At 40.5% G+C, this 24218-nt stretch overlaps 2 protein-coding genes and 1 long non-coding RNA gene across 4 annotated transcripts in view; 2 read left to right on the forward strand and 1 right to left on the reverse strand.

The window, feature by feature from the left end:
• Positions 1-2576, forward strand: part of LOC148886323 (RPA-related protein RADX-like) — a 57210-nt gene extending 54634 nt beyond the window's left edge. Inside the window, exon 17 of one of the 2 annotated variants that reach the window (XM_089017562.1) lies at positions 2425-2576. In XM_089017562.1, the coding sequence (XP_088873688.1) occupies positions 2425-2479 (55 nt within the window). In that variant the 3' untranslated portion in view covers positions 2480-2576. The remainder of the gene's footprint in view (positions 1-2424) is intronic. The other variant, XM_089017561.1, reaches the window with a different exon arrangement.
• Positions 2577-7054: 4478 nt separating this feature from the next.
• LOC148886325 (uncharacterized) lies at positions 7055-10574 on the reverse strand. Its single transcript, XR_016117918.1, has 2 exons — positions 10416-10574; positions 7055-9262 (listed from the first exon to the last, which is right to left on the reverse strand). It is a non-coding gene; the product is annotated as an uncharacterized LOC148886325 (long non-coding RNA).
• On the forward strand, positions 9359-23159 carry brwd3 (bromodomain and WD repeat domain containing 3). Its single transcript, XM_089017559.1, is given in 41 exon segments — positions 9359-10021; positions 10194-10252; positions 10362-10391; positions 10581-10640; positions 11466-11616; positions 11729-11827; positions 11967-12127; positions 12224-12445; positions 12528-12628; positions 12714-12784; positions 12891-12991; positions 13069-13109; positions 13264-13368; positions 13453-13603; positions 13685-13819; positions 13904-14032; positions 14175-14400; positions 14485-14625; positions 14723-14900; positions 14992-15085; positions 15168-15329; positions 15600-15673; positions 15742-15949; positions 16158-16268; positions 16668-16775; positions 16911-17035; positions 17120-17202; positions 17288-17399; positions 17534-17595; positions 18503-18618; positions 18620-18659; positions 18743-18863; positions 18934-19059; positions 19253-19325; positions 19419-19472; positions 19588-19725; positions 19830-19982; positions 20063-20220; positions 20494-20582; positions 21238-21381; positions 22286-23159. Coding segments are annotated over 41 exon segments (5298 nt in total). The 5' UTR covers positions 9359-9987; the 3' UTR covers positions 23038-23159.
• The last annotated feature ends 1059 nt before the right edge of the window (positions 23160-24218 follow it).

The raw sequence follows: 24218 nt of genomic DNA on the forward strand, positions 1-24218 counted from the left end.
TGTCTATACATCAATTCTGGAACGAAAAAGACGTTTGTGTTACATAGTCTGTGACTTTATATTCAAAAAAATACTAGAAACACGTTTTGACTGACAACTGACGTGAATTAGAAGAAATGGTCCTTGCATAGATATGTTATGAATCATACAGACAGCAAAAATCATTTGTGATTCACCATATAAGAACCCTTGTTGTCATAACGAATCCATCAGCCTGCCCCACTCGCAAGGCTGTTCAATATTTGACATCTTCTGCCCCGCACCTCATCAAAGATTAAATGAAAATGTTAAAAAATTACGTTGAACACAACTGATCTGTAGTTCGGTCATGGATTCTTTTGCATATGACTAGATGGCGCCCACATCCCACTTGTGGTACTTGTACCACACTTAATTTGTAGATGAGGCTACCTCTAATTAACATTATTCCGTGGGTGCTGCTGTTTGGATTAACAACAGGAAAATTATTATTGCAATTTCATCACTCGGATGTAAAACAATGCAATAAATGAAACAAAATGGCATTCATTTCAATATGAGACTGAAGTCGCTTATTTGTGATCTCCTGAAGTGTTTTACGTTAAAGTCCACGACATGCTGTCATGGCACATGCAGCCAACACCCTAAATTTAAGATATGAGTCATAAATAGGTCACACAGGGGCAAATGGCCAATGCTGATTGTAAAACCTTGGGAATACAAAGTTTAGTGCTCCACCCATTTCTCTATTGTGACTTGTAGTTCTGAATGAAAGGTAAGAGTGGTGTGAATCAGCTTTCCTATTGACAAATGGGAGAGCCAAATGATAGGATTAATCACCCCTGCTCCTTAAAGAAAACATACAGTAACTAACAGACTTGTTAACCTGACTCCACATTCAGATTATTATCTCAAAGTAAATCAAATGGGTTCATGCCACAAAAAAAGTATTAAAAAAGAGTAATCACCTTTTTCATGCATCAGCGAATGAGGACCTGGAGCTACTGAGGACAATGACTGTGTGCTTTGGAGCAAGAGATTGGCGACAGAAGCAAGGGCGATGACGTCTGTAGTGGATGTTATATAACCAGAGATGAACATTTGGTCTGTCATAGTTACAAGGTCAAAGAGGATGACACAAATACCAGTCATAGTCCGGAAAGTCATGTGCAACATAGTTCCATTGCGTGAATAAAGCTGACTTGAACAATAAGAGACAACGGTCTGGTAAGATCTGGAGCAAAACGTACATACGTCTGTGGATGATGGCAAAAGTGAGTGTGACTCATTCACTGACATGTGTCTGATATCCACGCATGGAACCCAGAATTACCAGCTGCTCATCACCCAGCACGTTACCAAACAACCAATCCTGCACACACGATATTGTATACTTTGACAGTGTCTTCTTTAAAAAGACACTATTGTGCTGTTCAACCAGTTTCCAACTTTGGACTCCTTAAAAATAACTTGGTCCATGAATTACAAATTCATGGACTCAAGGAAAGGATGTCCCTGATTAAATTCAGCAAAACACATTGCACTTTACTTTTCTATTTGTTGAGTACATTAGCCCATAACTAGTATGGCAACAAAAATACATCCTTTGCTTTCAAAGCATGCATCTGCTCTTGTCCAAACAATTTCAAATGAGCCTTTTCCGGTTAGGTTAACAATGGTTTTTCCCAGCAAGAATGCAACAAAGACTGTTGTTTATGGAGTTCAATAACCTTGGAGAGGTCCTACTCTAGATTGGGTTTCAGTGTTATATCAAAGCAATAGAGTAACTAGAAACTCGACATAAATCGCTGGGTTCAGGCCTTCAGTTGACGTTAACTTTTGAACAATATATATTGTATCTGAATAGTGACCCATTGGTGACATTTCATGTCATACAACACCTGCATAGTCATAGTATCTTTTTGGGGGGGAGGCTGTGTTTTTATAATTAAGATTTACTGTATATGCAAATTGAATAGGGAACCTAGTGGAAGTGACATTAATTCAATATCCTGTTTCTACATTCTCGTCCCTTATACTGTACCTAGATTGATACTTTAAAGTCAATTGAAAACTTGACTTCTAACACTCAAATCTCGATTTTATTTTCACTTGTAATGTAATTCCAAATCTCGCTGACACTTATTATTACACTTACTGTAGATGTTTGATATTATTGTAGATGTGATATTTTGTGTCTGTTTAAAAGCCATTTACAATTGTAAATTATCACATTATTTTAAGGATAAAAGAATATTAGATACAATACAATCTATTAAACTGAAGTTGGCTGGCAATTAGTTAAGAATGGACCCCACGTGGGATTGCCAGCTCACTGACTACTCAAATAAATAATAATTATTACAGAAAATGGCTGACTGGGTGGAATATGATATTGTATTAAGAAATGTTTGTAACTTGCAATTTTCACATCTTCTATTACAGAGCCAATGATGGAGAATTCATCACGTTATGTTCGGGACTTAATTTCAGCCATTGACATTTGCACTGTGTAAAAGAGAAGAAATATGTTATCGACAGAGTTGGCGTACTGCATAACAGTGAAATCCATTGTCTTTGGAATCTTTTATTTTCAGCAGGGGAAATATATTACAGAGTTTGTAAGGATGGATCTGTCCTGGATTAAAGGGTAGCATCATCTGATAAGTCATTGATGTGGTTTTATTTGTCTTTGCGTGAATGGTTGTCTGTAGAAATGCGCCACGTAATTGAATCGCAACCAGTGCATGGTGTCGTCTGCCTTTAGCCCAAATTCAGCCGGGATAGGCTCCAGCTCGCAGTGACCTTAAACAGGATAAGCGACGGCCTAACAATGGCTGGCTGGATTGTCTGATAAGTGATTTCCATTACTTGTTTAACCTTTGATCCATAATACACATCATAGACTCCTCTTATTTGCTGGGATACATAACTGAATAAATTCCCCCAAAGTTTGCACTGCAGGGCCCCCAAATACATTCCTCAACTTGCCTACTAACAATTTTGGAATGATTCCATTCATCGCAAAGCACCGGATCTGACGGTCGTGCACACATTAGTTTCGTGTTGGGGATGGCAACGTATTTCACATCACTCCAGTTATTACTGTACTGTACTTGGTTTTCGTTATGTGAAGGGTTCATACTTTAGGTCGCTTCAATTCAAGTACTCCATTTTTTTTCCATCTCAAGGTTGTACCGCTTTCAACATTGGTTATTGGTGAACCAATATAGGACAGTGTGCAGTCATCTTCTGTTCAATGCCCATTATACGATTAATGTGAACTATGTTGAGGAGATGACACTAGTGAAAATGCGTGGTATGTGTTTGCTGGTTTCCTCGCTAAAGCATTTTTTTACTTCTATCAGCATGTTGAACAAAAACAAATACCAACAGATAAATAGGATAGATAAAAAGGCACACGGTTTAATATAAACTGTATAAAGGTTACTTGAATTCCATCTGTCAATTTTCTATGTACTTGTCAGTATTCGAGCTTAACCCAGCTGACTTTGGGTGGGGCACACTCTGCATTGGTCACCACCAGCCTCTTGTATGGTCAATGGAGACCAAAAAAAAGCATTTGAGTTGACATTTCTGGACAAATTTGAGTCTTCAAGCAGCACACAAGTCATCCCTGTTGTCCACGTACTAAAATCTTAAGTATGAAACTGTGTCATTTTTGTGCATGGGGTCATAATGTCAATGCCGTTCAATGTACAGTACAAGGAAGTCATCAGTGATGTTTAAGGTGAGCCCATCCCCGGGAGGGGGGTGACCTCCTGTGTCATTTGTCAAGCAGATTGGTGTCTCTTCCTTGTGTGTTCATGATGAATCAACATGGCTTCAACATTCAACATTATATCCTTCTGTGAAGCGCCCAGGTTCTGTATCCTTAAAGAGACAGCGGTCCCGAATCAGCCCTTTTGCTCCTACGCAGGCCTCAGCCATTTGTGCATGCCCAGTCACACTAAGCAGCTCCAGCAATATTCAGACTAGCCTTCAGTTTAAGCTTGCAGGACATGGCCCAGTAACCTACTTTCCCCCCACGACATGCTCTGTAACATCAGAGAGGAGGCTCTGTGCCATCAGTAAACTAACCCTCACCGCAGCATTCTTTTTTTTTCTTTTCTACTCAGATTTGGAAATGTGAATATGGAGCGCATTTGATGAAGTCAATATAATTAAAATTAACTAATATTTCTTTCTTTTTATTAAAAAAAAGGTTCTGCGCTTCCTGTTGGGATTTATTTAAGACATTTGGTACTGAAGTTTATTATTATATGTAAATATGTATTTTACTAGGTTGGCTGCTTTCTCCATCCATTAGTCACAATATGAACCTCATTTAAGACCAAGAAGTAGGATATAATCATGCAAACTAAGAGTCCTGATTTATGCAATGGGAGCACAAGCAAACAGAACAACCTATAGGACAGTGTTTCCCGGCGTTTATTGACCCCACGTATAGACTGGAAAAATTTCACTGGTAACCGTCACCCAAAAATGTCACACAAAAAGGGTATTCCGCAAACGAAAGGAAATACATAAATCATTTATTCTTGTAAAGCAAAAAAATGGAATATGAATGAATGTTTTTTTACTACTGTAATTCAATAGTGATGTTTTCCCTCAATATTGCGTTTGAAGTTTGATCCGCGATTTTTTTCTCTCAGACAGATTTGTTGAAATTACAAGACTTCCCGCTGCAAAGTGGTTAGTATTAACTATGCTTCATTGGATGGTTAAATCACCTATTGAACATTTGTGTGAGGTAAAAGACCATGCATTTAATGAGCACGTTTACTTTTAATGCCGGCAAACATACTGCTGTTATCTAGCACAACTTCAATATGGGGACAGGAGTGCAAATAAACAACATAAGGTGATTGCAGCATCAGAGAATCATGAAGCTGGCCCCAACTGTTTCGCAGCATGATGTAAAAGGAGCATATGGCCCACTTGAGTCAGCCGTGGAGCGGCCCAGGTTGGCCCGCTCAGCTGTCTGAACACATCCTCTTCATTGCTCTTCGCGGTTGCCGACTGACACATGATCTATGTCAGCGATGTATCGTGACAGGAAGAACAATTAATTGCTCTCCCACTAGGTGGCAGAAGTTACAGTTTACCTGGATATCTACCTGTTGACAATAGAGTAATACTTGCATATATATATATATCTCTCATCTCATTTTCCGTCCCGCTTATTCCTCATTAGGGTTGCGGGGGTTGCTGGAGCCTATCTCAGCTGTCTTCGGGCACAAGGCGGGGGACACCCTGAATTGGTTGCCAGCCAATCGCAGGGCACACAAAGACGTACAACAGTCACTCTCACACTCACACATTGGGACAATTTGGAGTGGTCAATCTGCCTGCCATGCATATTTTGGAGTGTGGGAGGAAACCGGAGGACCCAGAGAAAACCCACGCGGGTCCGGGGAGAACATGCAAACTCCACACAGGGAGGCCAGACCGGGACGCGAACCGGCGACCTCTGCACTGCATATATATATATATATATATATATATATATATATATATATATATATATATATATATATATATATATATATATATATATATATATATATATATATATATATATATACATTAAATATAGTTATATCGATATCGGATATATCGATAGTCCCGGTTATATCGATACTATTTCTATCCACGCGCGGAGAAAATTACATGCAAACAGGGTCGGATATATCGATAGTCCCGGTTATATCGATATTTTTTCGGACTCCCTTGAATATCGATATAACGAGACTTTACTGTATATATATATATATATATATATATATATATATATATATATATATATATATATATATATATATATATATATATATATATATATAAGGCATATCGACTTTTTTGGTTGTCCAGGTGTCGACATTAGATGGGTTATTAAGATCCATTTAAAAAGATGGTGCAATCAACAACCCGAAAATGAATACAATATTTGTGTGTCAATGCTATTCATCTTTTTATAGCAGTTCTTTCCCATATTCCCAACATTTTTGTTTGCCCGTGTGGTTTAAATTACACACCCCTACTCTATGTTCCAATTTATACAAGTTGGGGTGAAGTCATTCCATTGCATTTTATTTAATAATAATAATGATTCCTATGATTCCTCAGCAGCTGATTCCAAGAAAATATGTCAAGTGCGTTACACTTTGAAACAATATCACAGTGCCATTATAATGAGTTGCAGACATTTGGTTCGGAAACATTTTGCACACAAAAATGCGCAAAATATGACTTATGTAGGTAAAATTTTAAAAAGCATGGACTAAATCCGTAGTGTAAATAAGAAAAGTGAACAGTCTTAAGCTGAAGTCTTACCTGACAGCGGGAAATGCAGGTCAGACGGAAACACACGCAGAAGCTGTTTAGACGACGACACAAAACAGATGCTCTACATTCCAAAAAGAAAAAAAAAGAGGGTGGAAAAAGAAGAAGTTGTCTAGAGCCGGAGCTGCCACTGACGTCTCGTGAGCGTTCTTCTACCGATTTCGATCTCTTCGGATCCGACCCGTTAAAACCGGTCCACGCAGCTGCCGGCATCGAGCGTCTCCATATGACTCAGTGGGCGTGCTCGTGAAGCAACGCTCATATGAAGATGGGGATGAACGTTTGCTTTCCTGCAGCCAGTATGCGGACACGACTGGGGCCCGCCCACTGGACTAAATAAAGTTGAGATGCGCGCGCGTACGTGAGGGAGAGAGAGAGAGAGAGTGTGTGCGTGAGAGTGAGACAGAAAGAGAGAATATTTTCGATGTTTTAATGAATCAAACGTCTCTCACTATTGTTCAAAATATGTCTAAACCGTCATGGCTGCACAGAACATTTCATGTTACTTTAAAAAAAGATCAAGAGACGCCATGAGGCAATCAATAAATGAATAAATTAAAATATTTTTAATAAAACCCAGGTTGCAGAAGGACTCTTGCCACTTACCTATAATGTTTTTTCTAAATGAAAGTAAAATTTATTTAGGTTATGTTGCCTAAAATGGCACGGGAGTTATAACTCGGGAAGGAAATCAAACAAACATTCGTGGGATGTATGCTTTTATTCTGTATTGTTATATTTTGCATGATGTACAGTTCTTTTTATGAGACATTTTGTGCAGTTGTACATTTCATTCTTCTGACATTTTCTTTTTGTACATACAATACTTTTTTTTTTTTTTCAATTTTTCTGCAGTAGTAAATATCCCCATTGTGGAACTATCAAAGGCTTTATGATTCTGATAAAGCCAAATATTTGTTTCAATCATCCCATGGTTCCTTAAAAAACTATATTAACAACCACGTTTATTGTTTTCCTTTTTAAATGAAAGTAAAGTAGTATTAGAAAGAAAGTAAAAATGTTTACTTCTGACAGTAAAAATGGATCAATTCAACAAATGATACACATGATGGCCATTTGGGGAGGGGGTGTGACTAACCTGGAATCCAAAACTGATTTCCACTTTCAATTATAAATAAGACATTGAACACAAGTAATCTTTTGATCTGTTTTCAGGGGAATGGCAAGAATATTTGTTTATATAAGAGCCACTTTGGCACGAAGTTAATGGGGGTGGGGGAGGATTATAACTTTAAAGTTCTGTTACTAGAACAATAATCACTCACCAATAGTGTCTGTGAGTGAATTAATTAATTATGGTGTGATTCACTGATAACCATTGACATATGTATTGTTTACCTTAGTGTTGACACCTTTTCCACCAGTATGTACTCGGGGACACATAAGGGGAATCAATACGATGTACTATAAAACAGTGGGCCACTGAGTTGACACACACACTGTGCAGCACTTGTGTATGAATAAGTGGCACATTGTAAAAAAATGACTGCGGAATGCTTTGAAGATCATAACAAGGTGTGGACTTTGCCTCTCACTGAAATCCAATCTGGAATCAAGGAAACATTCTCGGGAAAATATGGACGATTCACAGAACTGCCAACTCATAACTGCAAGGTCTTCCCTAGCGTCTCAGTGCAAGATACCACCAAACACTTGGACAGGTTTTTGGGCTTACAGAGTTGTTCTGGCTGCATCAAATTAAAATCCCGCAGCACAATAAACAAGGAACCCATAGTCAGATTTCCGTTTTATGTCTAATGAAGGAGGAGGGGAATATGGACGCATGATCACAACCGTAAACAGTCAGTTCGCCTTCCAGGTAATATTTATAGTCTGGCAGTCACTCAGAAAGTCAATGGTATACTGTAATTTGTGTTTAACAGTTTCAGAAAAAGACTAAATTTTGATGCATAGCACACACACCGACATCTGTAAAAATCAACTCCAGGGAATTATTGTATTGTAAATACAAGTAGCACATTAAGATTTATGAATTTGACAGAAATGTATCTCGTACCATCAAAAACAATAGAAGCCGTGATTCTAATAAGATTATAATTGCGCGTGAAAATGGTTTTTAACCAAAAATGTAACTTAACAAACAACATTGATAAAGTAAATGTTAGTTTGTTATCATTGTGTAGATCTTAAAATGCACACAGCAGCCAACTAACTGCTGTTATAACTATTATAGCCAGAACTGTATAGTGCCACTTAGCAGTTTTTTTGACAACGATACTAGTGCAGCGTGTTCTACCGGAAACAAATTCCTTGTGTGTCCTACATACTTGGCAATAAAGATGATTCTGATTCTGATTCTGATTCTGATTAACAGCAAGATGGTAAATACAGTAATATACTTTTGACATTTTGAGCGGCTCTTGCTGGCTGAAATAATTTATTCACTTACTGCTTTGGGCTGTTTGCTTTGTGTGTCAGTTTGATTATTTTTGGAGTAGACACTACTTGACATGATAATTTGCAGCTCTGAGCTGGTTTCGCTCCACTTTAACAAGGTTCCAACAAAATTTATGTAAAAAGTGTCGTATAAACTGTAGTTGGCAACATGAGATTAGTTTAGTGATTGGCATTGATTTATCACCTTTCTGTCTGCATTGCTACTCCTCATTAGCCTTTAAACAATGTAATAACCAAGTTGATGAGAACTGTATTTTATTTCGGCCACAGAGGTGAGAATTACATGACTTCTTTATATCTTGTGCCTTGGTGTGACGCATAATGTTGCCAGGTTTTTCAGTTCACAAGCAGAAGCAGGAGCTGGCTGGTGTGCATGACCTGTCATGAGAAGTATGCCGCTTGTGATTGGTAAGCTTGGTAGAAGACTGCATTTATGTGTGAGATCATTGGTGCAAAGATTCTGGGTCAGTCAGGAGCACTGCAAAAAATAAAATACGAAATTGACACTTTGAAGATCATGTATTCACATTGCTTATAAATGAAACGTATGATAATGATGATAATGATGATAATGATGATGATGATGATGATGATGATCATTATTATTATTATTAGATTTTCAACAAAAAATATACATTTTCAGCCCAAGATATGCATTTTCTACAACTTATTAAAGGTTATATTTGAACGTTCTTCTCATGTTTTTTGTAAGTGTGAAGAAAACATTTTTTCAAAATGTACATTTATGAGTTAATATGTTATTTTATGAAATCAATTAATCGGTCATCTGATTTTTTAAAGGTCTGCATTGGCCTAAAAAACGAATATTGCCTAACCCGAGTAAAAAGCCTTTGAAACTCCAAATATACAAATGCAAGACACACACAGTAGTTCACGATGTTGCCCGTGCCATAATATATTTTCTGACATAAAACAAAGGATACATTATCTCATAATTTCATCTTTGATTTTCATCCCGAATCGTCATGTTTTTGTCAAATAAGCAACAGGTAATGTCGCTTCGCCGTAACTAGAGGGCGCCAGCACAAAGGGCCGGATGCACTCCCAAGGCAGCAACTTTAGAGAGGCCACTCACTCACGTTAGCACCTTTAGCTACACACCTCAAGCTACTAGCTAGCCCGTCGGCTAACCGGTGAGCCAAAACATCAGGTTGTTTTAATGCCGCCCGTCCCATTCGAGCCATGGCAGGAACACAGTGTTCACAGGTCGAATGTGGTGAGTTTCACTCACTTGCCCTACCCATTCGGAGACATTTGCAATTTCCAGTTGTTTTGCATTCGCGTGTGACTTAGCGAGCTAAGGAACAGAGCGTGAGCCGAATCTGCCTTAGCATTAGCGCGTCTCAACGGTAACAACACATGCTAACACATCGCTATCTCCTTTCCAGAACTGTATTACCTCATTGCCAGGTTCTTGCAATCTGGACCTTGTCAAAAATCAGCAAAGGTAAATCGACAAGAAAGTTTTACCTATAACTGCAATGTAGTTTGACCTAATCGAATTGGATAGCAAAGCGCGAGCAGCTAACGTTGATTCCGTGTGTGCCTGTTGTTAGATTTTGGTCGAAGAGCTCGAGGAATACGAGGTAGGTCCAATACAAACAATTTACCCTTCAATTCTGTTCTGCATCACCGATTCTTGCCTGCTATTTGGTGGATGTGTATGTCAAAATTCATCTTTTTTCACCCCCCGGAGTTCCACAAAGAAACAAGTAGTCGCGAACGGAGGCCATTGTCTTCACACCGTCTCCTTGTTTTACTTGTTTTAACTTTAGTTGATCCCACAACGATGGACTTGGGACGGAAATAAATATCAAAGGAACTTCCAAGATTGGGTGAGAGAACATTTAATTTATTTTTAATCGTGTTGAAAGTAAAACATATGTTTTGCCCCGAACTCCGTTGTTGTTGGTGTTTTTTTTAAACAATGCACACCTGTTGCAGCGGTGCAGTTTGAAACGTTATTTTAATGTTTACATTTATTTTAGTATCGGGCTGATGATTAATAGCCATGGCTCGCTCTTGTGTTGGGGGAAGTGGGAGGTAAACTCTAATTTTCAAAGCCCGGATTGGTTGAGTATAGCCGTCATTCATGTCTCTTAGCCAATCATGTCCAGTGTTTGAAATCTACAGCCAACCAGAGGAGGGGGGGTTTACAATTACTCCCAGCCATGGAAACGCTGTTGTTTCTAGGCTAAATTGAGCCTGGGAGAGGAAGACTTGACATTCTATACACAAAGAAATACACAATAATCATATATTATGTCACGTTTTTGTGATGATGACATGTAGGAAAAGTAAAATAAGATTGAAGGTGCAGACAGTTTGATGTTCTTGTGGTTAGCATGTTTGCCTTGAATTCAAGAAATCCGATCCCGTTTGTGTGACGTCTCTACCACCAAGTCCCATTTAAAAGGCTTCCGTTAATTAAATTAATTAATTAAATTAATTTGTTTCTTTTTTATTTAAAAAAATGGAGTGATGAATGTTAGCTTAGTTATCGATGAGCGTGGCCTTAAATTGCTCATCAGTCTGCATCTGAGTCTGTGTATAACAGCATGTTAATTCCACGTGTGAAAATGTAAACAAATGAGTGTGTGAGTTAGTGAGCACACAAAAATTCGATAACATTTCAGTTTGCTGTCTGTGTCTCCTTGTAGGTGATTTTGAATGAGCACATTCCTGCAGACTATCTACTGCGCCTTTGTAAGAGGATAGGACCTCTCATAGAGAAGGAGATCCCGCCGAGTGTTCCTGGTGTGCAAACGCTTCTGGGCTTGGGAAGACAGTCCTTGCTTCGTACCACCAAAAGTAATCATTCAGATATTTTTTTTTATCTTACATGGGAATATTAGCTCGTGGCAGTCTCTTGACATACTCATTAATATAGCATATTTCTATAACACAAATATATTTATTTTAGGTTGTAGTCACAAAGTGTGCAGTGGCTCAGCTATTGCTGCACTCCACAGAGGACGTCCACCAGAACCGCCAGTCAACAATGGATATTCTACCAATGTTGGTGTGTATGACCACCCAAATATTGGCTTGAGTTTCTCTTCAGGCTTCCATATCACCACAAAACATTTTATTATTCAGCGTTATGTTTTTCATCTTGATATATTTTGCCACAACTCACTTTCATATGTCTTTGTTTTCAGTATCCATCATTGGTGCTCGGCAGACTACTGGCGCAGTTCGTTTTGGCCAGGCACTGCCGTCTTCTTCTTACCAACACATGAGGATACACAAACGTATCCTCGGCCACCTGTCTGCAGTTTACTGTGTAGCCTTCGACCGCATCGGTCGACGTATATTTACAGTGAGTTAATGTTTATGGGCCATTGAGGTCGATTGTTTCTGGGAAGATAGATAGAAGATAGATGTCTAATCTGATGTCTTATCTTTTGTGTTTTAGGGTTCAGATGACTGCCTTGTGAAAATCTGGGCTACAGATGATGGCCGGCTACTTGCAACACTCCGTGGCCATGCGGCTGAGATCTGTGATATGGCCATCAACTACGAGAATTCTCTCCTCGCCTCAGCAAGCTGTGACAAAATTATAAGAGTTTGGTGCCTGCGGACCTGTGCACCCATCACCGTTTTGCAAGCGCACGCTGCCTCAATCACATCCATTCAGGTGAGCGTAATGCACATGCTTGCTAAAACTGAATAAAATGATATTTTTATTGTAACCGATCAAAACGTCTTCCTTCTTTTAGTTCTGCCCCTCAGCCAGGGGTGTGACGCGCTACCTGGCCTCGACAGGTGCAGATGGCATGGTGTGTTTCTGGAAATGGCACTCTGTCAGCATGAAATTCAAGTAAGCATGACCGACAGCTGCCAAATATCGCAATATTCTACATTTTAAATTGTTCTTCATGAAAATGTGCACTCATCATCTGCAGTGATCAGCCGGTAAAATTTGTCGAGCGGTCGCGTCCTGGGGTGCAGGTTTCAAGTTCTTCCTTCAGTGGTGGTCAGTGTACTCACCTTGGAACATTTGATCATACACATTTCTTCAACGCTGATGTTAGAATTGTGGAAAATGTGTGTGACATTTCATATTGAGACTTTTTTAATAGGTGGAATGTTCATGGCTACTGGTGGAAGCGACCACATGATCAGGGTTTACTACCTCGGTGCTGAAACCCCGATGAAGCTCTCAGAGTTGGACGCTCATACGGTGAGAAACACCAAAGTTACATGATTGTATTGCCAGATCCTTGAATGTGTTAAGGTGACACCCTTCTGGTTTTGTAGGATAAAGTTGCGGTTGTCCAGTTTTGCAATAATAGTGACAGGTGAGATTCTCTTTGTTATTCACATACACTCCAGAAAGTTTTCTTTTGGTGTTGAAGGAGAAACACTTTGATCCTTTAATTTTGTGGTGAATTAATTTGTTCGGAAAAGTTCTGTTTGTTTTATTTTTCATTTTTTATATGTATATGTGTGCAGCCTCAAGTTTGTGAGTGGCAGTCGCGATGGCACGGCAAAGATTTGGCATTATCAGCAACAAGAGTGGAAGAGCATCACTTTAGACATGGCTGCCAGACTTCCAGGGTAAGAAGATGTCTGTGCCCGTTGTGGAATGATGCAATAATTCCACTCACATCTTCCATGATGCATGCAAATGTTTTCCTGCAGAAGTTTAGTTGTCAACGGAGATGATAAAACCAAGCTGGTGGTGACTATGGTGGCTTGGGACCGCACCGACCGCACCGTCATCACAGCCGTATCAAACTACCATCTTAAAGTGTGGAATACAACTTCTGGAGAACTGCTGCATGTTTTATCTGTGAGTAGTTGTAGCCCCATGAGACACAATATGTGTGAGGAAATAAGAATAATTTGATCAAGAGCTTGCTTTCTGCTTCAGGGTCATGACGATGAAGTATTTGTGCTGGAGGCGCACCCATTTGACTCGCGCATCATGTTGTCAGCCGGCCATGATGGCAATGTTTACATCTGGGACCTGAGCAAAGGAATAAAGATTCGCAATTTCTTCAACATGGTAATCCAGCAACGATGCTTTGATTATTTACAGGCAATCTCTTTATTGATTATGATTATGTTTTACTTGCTCTTTTTACTCCAGATTGAAGGTCAAGGCCACGGGGCTATTTATGACTGCAAGTTCTCCGCTGATGGTCAACATTTTGCCTGTACTGATTCACATGGCCATTTGCTCATCTTTGGCTTTGGTTGCAGCACACCATATGAGAAGGTATCTGAATGCATTGTTGCCACTTACCAGTTGTGGAACGCACGGTTCTTAAGTCACAAGTGTCTATATAAGGTTTCATCTTCATTATAGATTCTGCTGTTCCTTCTGTAAACACCACAAACACTGTTTCCATCCTCTCCAGATTCCTGACCAGATGTTTTTTCACACGGACTACCGGCCTCTTATCCGTGACTCAAACAACTACGTCCTCGATGAGCAAACGCAGCAGGCCCCACACCTCATGCCTCCACCTTTCTTAGTGGATGTCGACGGAAATCCGCACCCTACACACTATCAGCGCTTGGTACCTGGTAGAGAGAATTGCAAGGATGATCAGCTAATACCTCAACTTGGATACATGGCAAACAGTAATCATTTAATAATTCATCAAACAACTCACCATTTAATCTTTGGAAATAAAACTAATATGATTTCGATTTTGTTCTCCTAAGATGAAGGCGAGTTGGTTGAGCAGGTTCTTGGCCAGCAAACTGCAGAAAATGGAGAAAGTATTCTGGACAATCTCATCAGACAGTTACAGAACCAGCAGGATGAGCATCAGAATGCAGACCTCGAGGCTGATGAAGCAGAGGGTATGTCTTGTTGCTATTAATTACCATTACATGCTGTCTGTTATGAAATGTAATACCTCATGAATTTGTAAAATACAATCTCAATGTCATCTGACAGGTGATGCAGTGGATGTGGTAGCTTCCTCTCCAGATGTGGGTCCTCGTAGAAGTGGGCAGGTGGACGGCATGTGGCAAATGCAGCATAATGCACTGCGCAGTCAAGTGGCCACTGAAAGAGACTTGTTGGCTTGGAGCCGCAGAGTAGTGGTCAATGAGATGCCGCAAGGAGTATTCACGTAAGACAGCAGAAAGTAATTTCAGCCATTGTTTTCATTGAAAAGAGTTAGAACTGAAACTATGATAAATGAATGTTTTTTTTTTCTTCAGCGTTATGGAGGAAAGCAGACAAGCCAAAAGTGATAGAGAATGTTTTCTATACAACGCAGAGAGGAGAAAGAAGCCAATAACTTGTCCACCCAAGGTTTGTGTCCCTACTTCTAAAACTTACATTCTCTCTGTTAATTTTGTTCCCGTTTTACCCTTTCTTTTTCTATCCTTTGTAGACTGAGCCGTTGGCCACACGCCTGCGGCCCTTGCGACTCACAAAGAAAAAGCAGAAGCGGCATACTTATGACACCCGCTCTGCTCAAATCCGCCGTCCACGAAACCGGAGCGGTCACGAACGTACTGAGAACAGCCATGCAGACTCCGAGAGTGACAGAGAAGTTAGTCCTCTTTCTTGATTTTTTTTTTTAAAAAGGATGCCTATTTGTAATATTGATAAAGTAATGTAGATCAAGACCATGCTAAAAGTAAATTGTGCATTTTTTTAACCTTACAAATGGAAAGAAAAGGTGCAAAATCTAAATAATTTGTTCCAATCTTTTGCCATGTGATTGGATGAAAAATTGTTTCTGCAGGACCATTCCTAATTGCCAAAGTCAATCTTTTATCTGTCATTTGCTGATGCTGAAATATATATATTTTTACACCAGAGAACTGCCCAGGGGGAGGCCAGCAGTGTGTCCTCTGACAGTGAAGCTCAGTGGCAGAGTGAGAGCAGCTCCAGGTAAGCACCTTTGACGCAAGCTGCTTCATTTCACTACCACAGACTGAACACCAATTCTTCACTTCTAGTGATTCCTCCAGTGAGTACTCTGATTGGACCGCCGATGCTGGAATAAACCTCCAACCCCCAAAGCGATCCACCAGGAGGCCTGTCCAGCCCTCTGGTTACAGCAGCTCCGAGGATGAAGAGGAGGATGAAGAAGGTCATGAGAATGCAAAGGAGGAGAAGACAAAGGAAAGCAAAGAGAAGAAGAAAAAGCCCAAAGAGACCAAACAAGTGAGTTGCATATGCCTGCAACATCTATTGCCACATTGCAAACTTATTTGTGGAGAAGTTACCCTAATCCCCGTCTAAGTATCTTATTTTTCAAGCATGTATAACTCCATTTAACTCCATTTACATATCCTGAGACTGTGAAGTGACCTTGAGAGTTTTGAAAGGCGCTTACAAATGAAATGTATTATTATTATTCTTGTGTTCGCAGAAACCCCCAACCTCACTGGGAGGACTTGATGCATTGGCGTGGCTGCCACCCTCGTGGATAATGGAGACCATTCCACATCGCTCCCCTTTTGTCCCGCAAATGGGAGATGAGGTAGAAGTTGACATTGTACACCAATGGCTCAAGTTCCAAACTCAACTCATGCATCATGAAAAAATTGATTGACACTGTTTACTAAGACCGCGACCCTCGTGAGGATAAGTAAATTAGAAATGGCCGGTTGTTTTACAAAGTGTAGTAAAAATAAATACATACTGGCCGTCATATACAAGCAATGCAAATGTATATCTGGTGTTTGTATGTAATGTTTTTTTTACCATTGTTTGTTAACCCCCCTGGAGAAATTTATCCTTAGGGTAACAGAAAGAAACCTATAATGGGAGCTTCTCATACAAAACTAAGCTAAACACATGGGATCTGCATTCTGCATTTGTGGATGTTTTCATTTGGTTGACTATATCACTAACGGATCAGGCTTTTGTTTGTCTTCAGCTCATCTACTTCAAACAAGGCCACCAGGCTTATGTCCGCGCTGTCCGTAGGTCCAAAGCCTACAGCATCAACCCACAGAAACAACCGTGGAACAAAATCCAACTCAGGGTAAGGCTCCCTATTCTAAAATAGGGCCTACAGATTTTTCTTTGTTCCAATTGTGTTCTAGAGGGATTTTATATAACCAATACGCTCAATTTATTAACCTTGTTTGTTGGTCTTTTTAATTGTGGCCCAATACAGGACCAGGAATCTGTGAAGGTCGTCGGAATTAAGTACGAAGTCGGGCCGCCCACTCTCTGCTGCCTAAAACTGGCCTTTTTAGACCCCATCTCAGGAAAGATGACCAATGACTCATTCTCGTTAAAGTGCGTCTTCAGATAAAATCAATCATGAAACCGATTTTCCCTCACATCTTTCTTTTTAATCTCACACTTTATTTTCCTTCAAAGGTACCACGACATGCCCGATGTCATTGATTTCCTTGTACTGCAGCAGTTCTACAATGAAGCTAAAGACCATAACTGGCAGCCAGGTAAGGCAGTGTGCAACTCTCACTTTTTAGGAGAGTTAATATACGTGGAATTGTTGCTGACCTTTTTTCTCATTGCTTACGACAGGTATGCGATTCCGCAGCATCATTGATGATGCTTGGTGGTTTGGCCTGGTGGAAGACCAGGAGCCATTGCAGTTGGATTATCCAGACAGCCTGTTTCAATGTTTTGCAGTCAAGTAAGGGCCATCATGTTTTTTTTTTTCACTATCAAAATCTAGTTAAGATAGCCCAATCAAGTTTTTTTTTACATTTCAGTCAGTTAAATTCTGTGTTGTCAGTATGGTCTGGATCAATTCCTTTGTCTCATCAGGTGGGACAACGGTGAGCAGGAAAAACTGAGTCCTTGGGACATGGAACCTATTCCAGAGGAAGGTTAGTAGTCTTGAAGCAATTAGATTTCTCTAATTTGGGATGTTTTCAAACCTTATTAAACGGGGTCACATATTTTATGTCCCATGAGTCTTTCAGCACATCACAAAACAAACATTCACTAAGAAGCCTAAGGCCAAAATATGATCTCAGTTTGACAAATTTACTCCAATGTGAAATATGGCCAGAAAATATTTTTTGTGTAAAGGGCGTTGAAGTTTGTTTGGAACCATAGCACTCTTTCAGCCCTTTTTCACTGCATTTGGCACGGGTGCAGCCGACCGATGGGTGTCCAAATTCTGTCCTTAAGTCATTCACTGCCATTCACAAATTTATATGGAATTGAAAATATGACGTAGAGTGCCATTCCCTAATTTGTTCAGTTTTTTTTTCTTGTTTGAGTGCCGATAAAGCACTGGCCATGGCCTCTGACAGTGTTTTTTTGTCTTTCACAAGGGGGCAGCATTTCCCTTTTTTTCCATGTTCCATGCTTTGTTCCAGCTTCAGCTGTTGTTCAAACGCTATATAAACCAATATGTATTTATTGGGTTGTATTTTGGACAGCCGCCCTCATTTCAAGCTCATATAACTCCACACCCATTTAATTTAGGAATTAACTCTTTTCTTCTTCAATGAAAGAAGAGAGTCTTAGGTTTCTTTACGCTGCAATGGATGTTGATGTAGTCCTAAAACTCAATATTCTGTGGGTCCTGGAATTTGAGTGACAATGACAAAAACCCTTTCACTGGAGTGGACACATTTTTGCACGTCTGGCAGTGAATGAGTTAATAGCCACTATCCAGCACGTTTTGGATGTTTACCCTCTCTAACACACCTGAATAAAATAAATTAATCTGCAAGTTCTGCGGATGCCCCATAATAAACCTGAACCTTTTTTCCTTGCTTTCAGCTTTATTACCAGACCAGGTGGGTGCTGGCGTGGAGGTGGCGGAGGAGGAGCTTGAAGCTCTGCTCTACAAGCCTCAGGAAGGCGAATGGGGGGCCCACACAAGGGATGAGGAGTGCGGACAGAATCGTCCATGGCATTGATCAGCTGCTTACGCTCGGTGACTATCAGAAGGCGGTGGATTAATTTTCACGTAGGATAGCAACTGCCAACTATATTCATGTTTGATCTGTCTCTCCACAGATGTTGCCAAGCCATTTGCTTCACCTGTAAATCTTGAAGCGTATCCTCTCTATTGCACGGTGGTGGCCTACCCTACGGACATCAGCACAATCCACAAACGCCTGGAGAATCATTTCTACAGGTCGGGCAAAGCACACATTAGCACACTGATTGAAATGAGGTTTATGGAATGTCACATTGTTTGATTTCAGGCGGATCTCTGCTCTCATGTGGGAAGTGCGCTACATTGAACACAATGCCCGCACGTTCAATGAACCCCAGAGCCCGATTGTTTCTGCGGCCAAAGTGGTGACAGATGTTCTCCTCCACTACATCGGGTAACACATTAACATTTGTCTAACCAGGCTTATTTCTCTTTTTTTAAATCATTTTTTCAGAACATTTAAGTGAATTTGGAACTTTCCATATACTGTAGCACATTTGATAGTTGGCATTTGGCATTTTTTTATAAGAAATAAAATGTATTATTATTAATACATCGGTAACTATACATCTCTTCCTTGGATCCAGAGACCAAAGCTGCACAGACATCTTGAATCTTTATTATAGACTGAAATCTGAGCTCAGCAGTGGAGAAGACGAGGTAAGATGGTTGGACGGGAGTATTTTACTTATTTTAATCTCAATTTTGTTGTTGTTTTTGTTTTCAATTTTGGTTTTGTACGCTACCCTGCAGGCAGGAGAGGTGGAAGTGGACTCTGACACTCCGGGGACATCTTCAGGACATCGGGTGAGGTGACACCAGGTCACAGCAATTCATCTTAATCCTGACACACAAAGGAGGCTTCAAAACAGCATCTATATTCTTAGAATTGGCCTCAGTGCGCTCTTTTTCTGACTTCCAGGAAAGTAACTCAAAGAAGCGCGGGGTGGTTTTGGATGTGAAAGCGTGGGGAGGACAATGTCGAGAGCTGCTGCGTAAAATGATCTCCTCCCATGATTCTCAGCCATTCAGGCAGCCGGTTGATCTGTTCGAGTATCCGGTAAAACAATCAGCCAGAAGATCTGGTGTATTAAGTCACCTCACATAATGCTCAGAAATATAACATAACACATATGGAAAATTGAAATGCCCTCCTTTGTTCAGGACTATCGAGACATCATTGACACTCCCATGGATCTGGGCACTATATCAGAGACACTGATTGCTGGCAATTACGAGAATCCAATGGAGTTTGCCAAAGATGTCCGCCTCATTTTCAGCAACTCCAAAGCGTATACACCAAACAAGAAGTCTCAGGTATAGCACTCAAGTTGCTTCCACCATACATGCAACGTGAAGTCCCAAGTTCTGAATATTCTTGGTTTTTTTGTTATAAGATCTACACGATGACGCTCAGCTTGTCGGCCTTTTTTGAAAAAAGCATCATCTCCATCATCTCTGACCACAAGTCGGCCATTCAGAACGAACGGCGGGCTCGTCAAAGAGAGAGTTACAGGAATCGGTTGCACAACGGAGGCAGCTCGCCACCTGTGAGGTACAAAGAGTCCCACCATCACCACATATACTCGCAGTTCATGGTTGGATATGCATTGTATAAAATGTTAATTTCTTGGAGACACTTTGGGGCATAAAAAATGATCAGACTCGACAAAAATATTTTTTTTGTACTTGCATACTGCGCTTTGGGTCATCCAAATATATTGCAACTTTTCTGATCAACTATTGCATAAAGATTTGCCATAATTAATCTGTTACGGTTGGGCTCCGACTTAGTTCTCTAAATGTTACCTTGTTTCCTCATGTTCAGCGCTAAAAAGAAGCACAAGACAGATACGTCGTCACAATCAAAAAAATCCAAGACCTCTGTGAAGAATCACTCTCAGAGACCACATAAAGGTATGAAATTAGTTTCATTCTATGAATAAACACGACAACACAGTCGGTGAGTGCCTACGACGCCTGCCTCATGTTTTGGGTTTGAATATCAGAACCTTCCCTTAGTGTAGAGTGAATGTACTTGCCGGTTTTCTCTCGATCCGTAGGCTTGCTGCTACATTCCAAAAACATGCATATTCAGTTTAAAAAAAGACTCACAGTACATGTGAGCATGGTGGTGTACTTTGTTTACCATCAAAAGTAGTTCACCTGGATCCGTAATGCTTACGAGTATTCTAGGAAATGGCTGTATAGGTTTACAAACACAATTGGGTGAATTTAGGTCAAATGCAATGTATGTTATTTTCCTCATTGTAAAAAAATGGACGCATATATTGTAAATAGAACAGCCACCTTATGTAGCGTATTACAGTTGCATATATGCTTCAATATTTGATATTTTATACTTTGCACTATGTACGGTTCTTCTGAAACATTTTTGTGTAGTTTTAATCATATCTTTTTTGTATGGACAATCTTTTTTTTGGGGGGGGGTTCTTTTCGACACCCACTCCCACCACATTTCAATGTTGCTGCTATAGATTCCAAATTACCCTATTGTGGGACAAGTAAAGTCTTTTTGATTCTGATTCTGATTCCGATTGTGTTTCTTTAGCTCAGCAAAGCAGAAGTGTAGCACAGGCGGAGGAAGCCAACGACCGCCGGCCTTCTTCTCCAAGTTCAGGGACCAGCAGCGACAACAGAAACCGTCAGCGGCATAAAGCGAGGCACACCGCAGCAACTCCAACCAAGAAATCAGGTATCGGACACTTGATTCTTTTTGTCCAGGGAATTTAATGAGTGGGTGTGTCAAATGGATCCCGTATCACTCTGAGGCAGAAGAACCAACTCATTTTGTCCCTGACAGTTTTCTGTTTGCATTCTGTGCCATTATTCAGTAAACTTGAACTGGGAGTGATCCACAACTTGAAGTTTTTTGCAAAACAGTGAAAGCAAGAGGGTGAGAGTAGGCACTCTGAGTACTGTATTTTCTGGTGTATAAGGCTCACCCAAAAGCCCTGATTATCCTGAAAAAGATGACATTCCGCCTTATTTGTGAAGTAATATTGAGCCACAACAGGTCTGGCATTATCCTGTGACTGTAAAGTGTCCTTGAGAGTCTTGAAAGGCGCTTATAAATGAAATGTATTATTATTATTATTATTATTATTATTATTATTATTATTATTACTCACAGCAGCCACCGACTCCATTTCACCCTGTAAAAGAAGTAGTACATAACCCCAGCCTCTACTGTAGCACCTTATGATTGGTGTGCCTTATATTTGGAAATCTTTAATTATTTATATGATATTTGGAAACCTTTTTTCAGTCATTGAAGGCGCGCCTTGTAGTCCAGTGTGCCTTATATATGGAAAAAGTTTGAAAATACACCATTCATTGGCGGTTGCACCTTATACTCAGGTGTGCCTTATACACTGGAAAATACAGTCATAATAACTGCTAGGGGATGATTTAAAAGTGCATTTTGATGTGTCTAAATGTATTTAAAATGTGTGAAAGAAAGAACTTTTTATTTAATGCTCGATAAAGTATCACCCATGGTTGAGAGTGCTTCGTCATATGGCGAATGAATACCGGACTTGTCTGCTGTTAAAGTTGCGTTATCGTCAACCGTTGACAACGTAGCATGTGTGCATCAGGACTCCGGGTGAAGCAGAAGAGTGTACCCGATCAGCGGCACGTTGCGGCAGCGCCTCAGTCGGACGATGACGACTCTAACAGCTCCTCGTCCGAGTCGTCGTCCTCACCGTCGTCTCCGTCGTCATCTTCCTCGTCTTCCTCCTCCTCGTCATCCAACAGCGACAGCAGCTCGGACAGCGAAGCGGAGAAATACGTCGAGGGTGGAGATCACGATTACAGCAAAGCGCCCAGCCTGTCGCTGACGATCTCTTTGAAGGACAAGACAGTCACCTCAGGGAAGCGGAAACACAAAGGCGAGGAGGACACGATGAATGGTGCTAAGAAAGTACGACTGCAGCAACCCTTGAAGGTTGAAGAGGAAGAGGAGGATGAAGAGGAACAGCAAATACCACCAGGAAATATAAGACCTGAGTTACAGGAGGAGGATTCAGAAGAAGAGGAAGAAGAGGAGGAGTTGGAAGAAGAGGAGGAACCAGATGAAGAGGAGGGGGAGGAAGATAGCACGCTGACAGCAGCGTCCATCGTAGCTCTCGCTAAAGGCTCAGGAAGCAGCAGAACGTGCAACAAACCTCATCAGGTGAACACTCGCCAGCAAGGCCGCAGGACAGTCACGTACCAGGACGAGTCCGAGGACGACGCTCACGGCTCCAAGGACGACGACCCGGTCAACCTGGGAAGGTCCCGTTCGGGACGGGTTCGGCGCATGACCGAGAAAGCTCGCTTCAGCCACCTCATGGGCTGGGGGCATTGAACCGAAAGAAAAAAATATATATTGCAACTACACTGCAGGGATTTTTTTCCTTTTTTTTGTACAGGTGTGTAAATAATAAATATCTATGTATAGATTACGGTGGGTGCAAAGTGTTTTTTTTTATAAAACACAATGGTGCTAACAAATGTTTTGCCAAGGGGATTTTGTCACTCTGGCCAATAGCTGCTGGTCATCTTGGCCATTCTCCCTCCACGGGACTCCTCACCTCGGCCTTACTGTTCCCCTTCCTCTTCATCATGCGCTTCACACTTGACACGAGTCAAGTCTGGACTGCTTGTCTCGTCACTGGCCACCAAAGAAAGAAAGAAAGGAAGGAAGGAAGCAGGGATGTGAAAACACGGTGCTTGTTTCTTGCCAATCCCTTCCACGATCGAGAGGACCTTTTAACTGGCTGTTTTATTTTATTTTTTTCCTGTTGACCTTTCATGAAGTCGGACAGCATGATTCAGTTATCCAGCTGCCTCACAATTTCCGGAAACTGTAAATAGGACACGTCTTCCCTTTTAAGAACAATTATTATTTCAATTTGTTTTTGTCTGTATCTTATTTGTATTTTTCTGGCATGGATGCCGTCATGATGGCTTCAATCAAAGGGACTGTGTATCCCGCTGGTCTTTGACAGTGGTAGATTTGTATTCCATTAATGCTGTGTCCTATATTGAGCCTAATGAGGAACATGACGTATTTTGCACATTTTATCTTCCCTCGTGTGGCAGCTTAGCAGTGATGAAAATAGAGAGGTAATATGGTAGGTTCAAAATTGTAATATGAATCATTCAGCACCCCGTTTCTCACCTCTTGGGGTTGTAGCTAATAATTAGTTGTCATCCAACTGGATTCACAGTGCGTCCACTGTTTTACATTGTGCCATCATGAGTTGGGATGTCAAATCAGCTGACTTGAAACAAGTTTTTTTTCTTTTCGAAACAAACCAGATTTGAAGTGCTGTAAGCAGAGGCATGGACTGGTGTCAACACTTTTTTTGTTTTATTATTTATCAAGTAGAGGATTAGGTCTGATGTCTCGAGCATTAAAGTGGTTGATATAAATGAAACATTCCACCATGGGTGGAAGAAGTAAACTTTTTTATACAGTGTGTTTGAATATTTTTTTTAATAAAAGATTTTAAAAATACAATGCCCTTTGTGCTTTTAGTATGA

This window comes from Hippocampus bargibanti, linkage group LG16, assembly GCF_051943395.1.
Source record: "Hippocampus bargibanti isolate YZ-2025 linkage group LG16, ASM5194339v1, whole genome shotgun sequence".
NCBI classification, from domain to species: domain Eukaryota; kingdom Metazoa; phylum Chordata; class Actinopteri; order Syngnathiformes; family Syngnathidae; genus Hippocampus; species Hippocampus bargibanti.